At 45.4% G+C, this 9,118-nt stretch overlaps 1 protein-coding gene across 1 annotated transcript; it reads left to right on the forward strand.

Moving 5' to 3' along the window:
- Positions 1-5,782: 5,782 nt before the first annotated feature.
- On the forward strand, positions 5,783-7,716 carry LOC148825318 (zona pellucida sperm-binding protein 3-like). The gene is made up of 7 exons (XM_088926457.1): positions 5,783-6,340; positions 6,442-6,557; positions 6,634-6,740; positions 6,818-6,992; positions 7,070-7,187; positions 7,397-7,497; positions 7,575-7,716. Exons 1-7 carry the CDS (start codon positions 5,783-5,785, stop codon positions 7,714-7,716), a joined length of 1,317 nt encoding a protein of 438 aa, XP_088782583.1.
- The last annotated feature ends 1,402 nt before the right edge of the window (positions 7,717-9,118 follow it).

Genomic DNA, 9,118 nt, shown 5'->3' on the forward strand with positions numbered 1-9,118 from the left:
TACACTAGTATTAGTATTAGTTGCTACCCATGACGTCACATCACTCTTTGTGACGAACGCGAGACACCTAGACGCGCACAGTGACCTGACGTCTGTTGCTGTGGTTACCATACTTGGTATGCATGTAAACTGTTACTTACATACATTTATCAACTTGGAAAATAATTTTCTAGCTCTAGGATACAGTTACCTAAATAATAATATGAATAATCATTGTTTAATTTCAGATTGAACATTATTAACATTAAACGAACTATGGTAATTGATCGATACAATCTTTATTGACTGTTTTCTAGATATTTAAAACAGGGTCAAGAACGGGAAAAGAATCAGTAGTCACCAATCGGTGAATTTAATCGATTATTCTACAGTTCTTCAGGTGAATTAATTGTTTGTCGACAGATAAGTGATCAATAACTCTCCTCCGTGCGCTCCGCGCTCCTCCCGCGGTCTCGTTCTCTGATCCCAGCGCTCTGGCTGGTGTCTGTGACGTCACAGCGCTCTTTCTGACAGAGCAGAGCGCGTCTCCGCTGGACGAGACTCCTGTCCGGAGCCCGGGGGGCTTTTCTTACAGATATAACATCTCCAAAAAGAACACACCGGGCTGTGAAGAGAAGCGATTTATAACAGCTGGAGAAGGAGAGCGACAAACCGAGGAATGAAAATCATTAAACAGGAAAAAAAAATAGTTTACTTCGCAGATTAATGTGTTACAAAGCATACCCGTGTGGAGCAGTAGAGAACGAGCACAAGTCCCTGTAATAAGCGCTTTTAAATGTTTTAAACGAATCATCAGAGTATAGGAGCCAGGAGGAACAGACTCCTGATCCTGGAGGTTAAAATGTGTATCCTGGCTTTATTTCCAGCCAGCTCTCAGTTTCATAGGTAGTCTGATGATTGAAATTAACTGTATAACTGTTACAAGACTTCATTTAATTGTAAATTTATAAGACTGTCTGCGAGAGATGTGTGGGAGACGCTGAATCCCAGGGCTGGTGTGGAATCACACACAGACAGGTCTTCTTCTGTGTGATCTGAGTACCACTGCTCAGAGCTACAGACTGGTCAACTAGTCACTATTGGAGACACAACCATCAGACCATTGGCTACTAATACTCAATATACTGATCAGAGTGTCACTACTGGTGTTAATTACATAAATACTAAGATAATTCCACACTCACGTGTGTTATAAAACATTTATAGAACATGTCTGGAGGCTGATATACAGTAAAGAAAGTAATACTAAAGGGTTGGAAGTCCTGGAAAGGGTTAATAGAAGCTTCTTGCTTCTGCCCTGGAACAGAGCCCACAGCTGCCAGATCAGTGACCCCTGAGCCCAGTTCACAGAGAGGAGAACCAGGAGCTCTTCTCTGTCTCTAAGCGGCTGTGAGGAAGGAGAAAAGGGGGAGATGTGACCCGAGTCCAGGCTGTTCTGTCTGATATTATTCATGTAGCAGCACTGATTGTCTGAAAATCTTCTGGTTCTGGACTGTCAGGATGGAGACCAGTATGGAGCTAAGTGTCAGTCTGAGTGTGAGTCTAAGCTGTGAATCTGACTGAGAAGAGAATAATGATTTTTTATTCTGCCTCTGAGAATTCTTCTTCTTTGCCAAGTGGTGTTACATCCCCTTCAGATACTCTGCACAGACTGCCAGAGTGAGAGAAGAGGAGAGAGAGATGGACAGATAAGAGCACACACAGCGAGAGAGACATACTTCTTGATTTACTTTGAAGCAAGTGTTCATTTCTTTTCTGGAACAAGTTGTTTCTGAACTTCAAGAAATTCATACAACTTCTGAAAGATAAAATACAAATCTTGCTTATCAGGACAGAAGAAATACTGCAAGAAAAAGCAGGTAATTTTTCTCCTTTTAATGAAAAGTGGAGCAAAACAACGGCAGTGCATCTCCGTCGGCTTGATTTAGTTTAATACAAGTATTCACTTCCTTTTTTGGAAATTACAGCCTGCGAAAGATGAAATAAAGTTCTTGGTTATTCTTGGTCAGTGCCGAAGAAATACTGCCGGCTGGCAGGAAAATGTCAGCATTTTATTTTCTTTAACTACAAACGTGTGAATATTGAAAAGCAACGGGAGTGTGTCTCTGTATAGCTATTAAACAAAAGGCTGGTGGTTCAAGCCCACTCAGGGACGCGCTTCGGATTGTTTCAATGTCAACATAATCTCCGCTAAAAACCCTCTTGAACTTTGCAGGAAATGAGCGTGTTTTAAACCATTTTCACGTGTGGAATTTTATCTTCAGCTGGCTGTAGGGAGAATGCCTTATACACCCGTTGTGTATCCTTAGCAAAAATATTTTAAAATTATAACACAGAGTTGTTGGGGAACTTGACAATCCTTGACAATCATTATTAAATGAGCATTGTACAAATGTACATTGATATTTTTGTTGTATGTACCTTAATTTTAAAATATATAAACATAATTGTGCTGATATGGATGTTCATTTGAAGGATTTGAGGAATCTATAAAGGATCTCAGAACAACCAAAGAAACATTTGGGCATCTGCGTATTTGTAAAGATTAAAGAGCGCCGTAAGTGTGAAGTTTGCACACACGAGAGAAGAAATCAGTTTCAATGCACTTCATTAAACTGATGGTTTGCTTATCAATCGTGCATAAAATGTGTATAGCAGAGGATGGCTCTGATCCATCGACCTCTGGGTTATAGGCTTAGCACGCTTCCGCTGTGCCACTCAGCTATGTTTAAGGCAACTGCTTATGCACCTGAGAAGAAAAGTTTCAACGGTAAACGCAGACGTCACTGAGCACTTGGTCTTTTGTAGTACAAATCATCACAGGCTGCTCTACAAGCTCTACAAGCTGCTCTTCAAGGGCGTGTCTTCAAGATTCCTTGTACAACTTTACTTGCCCGCTGAGTAGAGGTTAAAGCAACGGCAGCAGAAGTAGCAGTAATAGCAACAACGTGGTTAGAGTGTCACAATACACTCTATGAAAGTATTGCGGCTTCAGATCGTTTTGTTCTGTTGAAGCTGCCTACAGGCTCCGAATTGCTGACATTGGCTGTGATCTTTTTTCAGGTTTCATGAAATTCTTCACATATTTGAAATATTTAATTCGGGTTCGCCTAATACACGGTGCAAACCGTACCTGCAGCAGAGTGCTGTGGCACATGAAGCCGTTTTGTTTATCGTTTGTAAGGATTGAGGAGCGTACTACAAATCGAGCAAGCAAAAAGAAAATTAAACAGGAGTCACTTTTTGGATTGCTAATCCATTGTGCTCTGCTCGTCTAGGTTCAAATCCCATCCTTGTCACGGTTAAGGCCTGAGACGTGTGTTTTTTCTAAACGGTGTTCGCATTTGTTTCCTCTTTCTCTCCTGTAAACTCAGGATTTTTTTTCTTTGGTGGCAACAATACGCTTCTGCAATACAGTAAATCATAGACTATGCTTTCAAAATAGCTGCACCAGGCATTCGGATACAGATAAACACAGGGATTTAAAATTCAGGAATATGAATGGCCAATTGCTTACAGCTAGGGTTTTTACGTTTTCTTATTTAGCGATTTGTGTATCAATCTTTTAAAAATTCATTAAAATGCTAACAATACGTAAAATCAAAACAACAGCACCGTTAAATGCTGGGGAGACAGGTAGTTTTTTTTTTCAATCAGATCCCAATCTCTAATGCTGTGTGTGAGAGCTTACGTACCTTTCCTTTTCTCACATTTTCTGACAACTATTCCAAAGGGGCACCCTGTCAGCTCCTAAAACTTTTTTTTTAACTGTTTGGTTATTGTCGTTTTATTTAGAAAAAGTTCAATATTGATCATAACTAAAGAAAATTAGGATCACGAATAAAAAAAGGGCTGAAGATGCGAGTCGCTCTTGAATCAGAGCTGGGTGACACGGGCTTCTGTTCTGATATGATTGTACGAGAAGCAGGAGAAATTTCTTCTCTCCTATGGAGCATGAGCTGAATCAGGAGTGAGACATTTCGTATGCTCGTGCATATGTTAACGCATGACCTACATCGTAAAACTAAATTAAAAACTAACATTAAGTGGTCAAAGACATTCATTACTATACAAACAAGAGACAGACAGACATAGTAATGATTCTACATTAACTTGTCCTACACTGATCAGACTAATTGAAATGTATGAAAGCAGGGAGTTAAAAAACGCGCTATGGTATTGCAGAATTCCGACTAAGTAACTCAGAATTTTAACTTAGTAACTGAGAACTCCGACTTTATATCTCACATTTGCAACTTCGAAATAACCCATATTTAATTGGGTGTCATTTTGTTATTATGCCAGATTCGGGTTCTAGGGCTTGTACCCTCGCTACTCCCACTCTAGTTCGTGCCTCACTGCATTGGCTCGAACCCACGTCTTGCCAGCTGAGCTAAAGAACACTTTCTTTAGCCCCGGCGGCCAGCATCCCTGTTATGCGCAGGGGAGGGCGGTGCCGTCACCACACTGCAACCAGATTGTACAAATTGTATGTCGCAGATGAACAAGTAATAGGTTTATTCCATGCTGAAAAAAGGAAGAAAGAAAACACGTTTCAGCCGATAAAAATCAAATTAATTACATTATTTTTTTATGGAATCCCATTTCCGCCAGTGAGGCTTCCATAGTACCCGGATGGAATAGTGGACGGTGGGCTTTTTTAAAAAAAAATATTGAAACACCAGAAATACAAAAGCGGAGACAGAATATGATATAAGATAGACAAATAGACACTTCACATCCAGAGGAATTCACAATTAAAAAATCTGAAACTTATACTTTTTACATATTTTCATTGTATGTCCTTTTTTACTTAAAAAAGAAGGTCTTCTTTAGCTCAGCTAGCAAGGCCTGGGCTCGAGCCAATACAGTGAGACACGAAGTAGGGTGGGAGCGGCGAGGGGCACAAGCCCTGGAACCCGAATCCGTTACAATAACAAAAGGACAGACAATGAAATATGGGCTATTTCGAAGACGCAAATGTGAGAGATAAAGTCGCAATTACGAGATATAAAGCCGGAATTCTGAGTTTTTAAGTCGCAATTCTGAGTTTTTAGGTCGCAATTCTGAGATTCTAAGTCAATTCTGAGATACCATAGCGCGTTTTTTTTTACTCCCTGGCGGAAACGGGCTTCCATTGGTTCTCAGTGCTGCGAAGCAAAAGCAATCTCTGGAAAATCAGACAAATTATTATCAGATCATGTCAAAAGCTGATCAGTATTTCTTTACTGGGAAGCAAAGAAATGCTTATATTACACATTTTAATATGACATGCAATTACACATGAAAAATGGTAAAATTATTTTCATTGCCGTACATGTTGATAGAACAGCCCCCTCGATAAAGGAAAGTGTGGACGGACGTGTCGCGTGTTCCGTACTCTGTCTGACAGCGAGTTTAACACACTGTCCTCGGAAATTAGAAACTAATTGAACAATAAATTAATCTGAGCAAATTTATACGTGTGGGTGATTTAATTCTGTCGAAATTGCGTGGAACTCCTCCGCTGAGGTCAGATACACACGGGAAAGTGTGCAGGCGGCTTCACGGAGTCCCGCCTCAGACTGGAAGCAGGTTCTAATTAGACGCTGAAACAATCCGGGTCTCTGTGTGTAACTGATTGTGTTGATTGAGCGGTAGTGTGACCAGGTGTGTGGTAGCAGGTCCTGCCAGTATAAAAACCTAGTCACAGCGTTCACACTTTATGCTCTTTTGCTTCAACATAGTTTGGTGGTTTACTTATCTTACTTCTGTAGCAGTTTAGTGGGACGTTAATTTGGCGATGCGCTCGTTTCTCTTTATGCTGTGCCTGTGCGCAGCGGCCGGGCTCCCCGCACTGATCTCCGCCGGGCCAGCTGGCTGGGACTCTCGGGCATTAGCGCTCCAGGCCGACTTCCCGGCTCTCGAAGACGCAGCCCAGTCGGAGGACTTGAACCTGGCAGATGCGCCCTCCGAAGACCTGTCTGCAAGCGAGAACGACTCGCAGCCCTTGGCTCCCGACTTCCGCCGTCTTCCCGTGTCCAGAGACGCGTACTCGCCCTACTTCGACAAGGAGAAGATGAAGCCCGAAGCCGGCAGCCGGCCCTTACCCGCCTACATCAAGAGCGTCCTGTTTCCTCCCCAGCGAGGGCGGCAGCCGGCTCGCCCGGCTATCGGGGGCACCCGAGGAGTGGCTGTGTGGTGCGACTCCAGCAGGATGTACGTGAGGGTCAGTCGGCTCCTGTTCGGCTTCAGCTGTCGGCCATCGGAGGTGACCTTGGGCAACTGCAGCGTCAGCCGAACCACACGCCGTTACTTCTACTTCATCTACGGGCTTCACGAGTGCGGCACCGAGCGATCGGTAAGCGGGTCTTCATCTACAGGCAGTGTATCGATGTGAGCTGTAGGGCTAGTGTCGGGGTTGCCTTTCCTGGGAATATCCCTTCCTCTGTAACCCTGCAGGTTGTCCAGGGCCACCTGGTGTACTCCAACACTCTCCGCTATGCCCCGCCCTCCTCCAGTGCGCCTGTGCATCGCTTCATTCCCTTCTCTGTGCCGGTCAAGTGCTCCTACAACAGGTAGGCAGGGCTCTGCTGCTGCTGAGAAGCTGCTGGGGAAAGTGTCCAGAAGCCCCTCATCCCCTCTGTCCTGCAGGTTCCACTACTCCTACAAGGTTGGCTATGTCCCCACGTGGGCCAGGAGAAGGACCTTCTTCAAGGACCTGAAGAACAAGCACAGCTTTGTGCTGCTCACCACCAACTGTAAGCTCCTTGAGCGAGTGGCTCCTCCTGCCTGCAGGGGGCGCTGTGTGCAGGTGTAATGCTGCCTCTCTCTCCAGCCCGCTGGGTCCGGCTCTCGCCTAAGGATGAGTACTTCCTGGGTCAGCCCATGTACTTCCAGGCCACTGCCTACTTTGCCACAGTGGAGCAGAGGCTGTACATCCACTCGTGTTACGTAACGGAGAAACCAGACCAGCACTCACAGCCCCGTTTCCCCGTGATCGACAACTTGGGGTACGGCCCCTTCTGGGAGAGGAGGTGGGCAGGAGCCCCGAGAGCCTGCAGGGGTTCATCTTTGTCCTTGTCCCCAGATGCATGGTGGACAGCAAGGCAGATGGCTGCCTGTCCAGGTTTGTCCCCTCCAAGCAGAAGGATGTGCTCCGCTTCACAATTGATGCCTTCCTCTTCCAGAAGAAGCTGTCCAGGAAGGTACTGCTCTCAAAGGCTGCTCAGCCTTCTTGCTCTACTGATCCATGGTCTGCTTTCACATCCATGATCTAGATATGATCTAGATGTGAACTAGACTGTGGCAGCTGTAGTGCCTAGAGCTGCCAGCTTGACTTCACTGATGGCAGAAGGTCCTTCTCTGTCCCTCTATTGGCCTTGATCCCTTAATGCTGTGACCTTCCCTCTTGCAGCATGAAGTGACTGAGCTGTACATGCACTGTGTCATGGCTGTGGCTCCTGCTAAAGCAACACCAGGGACCAAGTCCTGTACCTACAACAGGGAGGCTAAGAGGTACTTCTGCAAGGAGCCTGCTGAGGGTGCTCTGGGACATGCCAGGTGGAGGCCTCACCTGTCCTCCTCTCCTCCAGGTGGGAGGAGCTGTATGGTGACCATGAGGTCTGTGCCTGCTGTGAGTCCAGGTGTGCTGGCAGCCGGAATGAAGGTGGGTCTGGTTCTCTATCCCTTGTGGATGCATCTCTGCCCAAGAGACAACCATGCTTGGACAACTGAGGAATGATCCCATGCTGGACAAAGGGGCTGTTTAGATGAGTAGCATCACTGTGGGTCTCTAGGTATAGCAGATCCCTCACTCCTGGGTGCCGCTTGTCCACAGGTACCAGGAGCCTGGTGACCAGCAGTCGGGTGGCTGTGGCACCAGTAGAAGCTCCTCTGGATGTGGGAGCTGACTGGACTGAGGATGAGGAGGGAGACCCTCAGAGCTCCAGTGAAGATGCTGAGAGCACCAGTGAGGATGTGGAGGGAGCAGAGGACTTTGGAGATGTTGGCCAGTGGACAGGTAGGGTCTGGCAGGAGGAGCTCCTGGAAGGGTGGGTGTCCTGCAGTTTAGCTGGATTGTTCTCCTTCTTCCTCCCCAGGTGCTTGAATGAAGGCTCCAGCCTGCCCCTTGTGACTCTCCTGCCTCCCCTTGCCTTCTAATGGCAACATCTCAATAAAGCTGTGAAAGACCCTTCTGTCTGCCCTTGTTTCTTTATGGTTTATAGGTTTGAATGGGGTGGAGGAATGCAAGGGAAGTGAGACCCATTAATAAATTGAAGTACTGTATTTGTGGGGGTTCCACTTTCAAGAATGCTTCCTGTACTGCTGCCAATGAGGACTGAAAATGGCTGGAGTAATAAAGCATTGTACTGAGGGAAGATGGTCGCACTATTCTTTGGGCAGGGCAGTGTGACTTTTTTTACTGTGGGAGAGACGGAGGTGTTCAATATACCGGAAATCCTCCCATTTCCGAGATGGGTAGTGCTTATGGAGTGTGAGTTACTACTGTAGTGCCCAGTAAGAGTGAGATCTGGTGCCCTATTCCAGGCTGCACAAACTGACTAAAAGAAACACAAGGAAGAAATTGTCAACAGGGGCTTGATGTGAAGTAGGCCTTCCCTTCCTTAGCAGAGGAACAATACTGGTGTGCAAACATCAATGAATAATGGTACAGGTAGAATCACAGAGGTCTTATCTTACTGGTGTTGGTTTCACAGCAGTGGTAGTGGACAGTCATGAGAAGTATTAGGATTGAGACTGGAGATCCCAGCACTTGATCCGGAAGACAGGTGTTCACAACCACCTCTACCAGCGGCACAGAGTGTGTAGATTGAGACTGAACGCTTACTACACAAAGCCTCTCCACTGTTTCAGTGTCCCAGTTATGAATAACAAGTGAATCCTAGTCTTCCTTTGTGACTACCTATAATTTGCACAAATCATGATGGTCCACTAACACTGTCAATTTTTAGCCCTACTGCAGTGCCCTATTAAAGTTTCAAGGATTTAGAATAAACTATTTTATATAGTGCTTCCGAAGGTGGCTTCTCAAAGCACTTGACAGAATTACAATAAGAATACACAGGATAAAAAAATTCCAATAGAGCGAGGAGACCATGGATGGCAGTACTCAGAA

Source organism: Atractosteus spatula, chromosome 10, assembly GCF_055471065.1.
Source record: "Atractosteus spatula isolate fAtrSpa1 chromosome 10, fAtrSpa1.hap1, whole genome shotgun sequence".
In the NCBI taxonomy this organism is placed as follows: Eukaryota; Metazoa; Chordata; class Actinopteri; order Semionotiformes; family Lepisosteidae; genus Atractosteus; species Atractosteus spatula.

Coding starts and splice junctions, on each gene's coding strand:
- LOC148825318 (XM_088926457.1), top strand. CDS start 5,783: ATGCGCTCGTTTCTCTTTATGCTGTGCCTGTGCGCAGCGGCCGGGCTC. Junction 6,993..7,069: donor CCCGTGATCGACAACTTGGG/GTACGGCCCCTT, acceptor CCTTGTCCCCAG/ATGCATGGTGGACAGCAAGG. Junction 7,188..7,396: donor AGAAGAAGCTGTCCAGGAAG/GTACTGCTCTCA, acceptor TCCCTCTTGCAG/CATGAAGTGACTGAGCTGTA.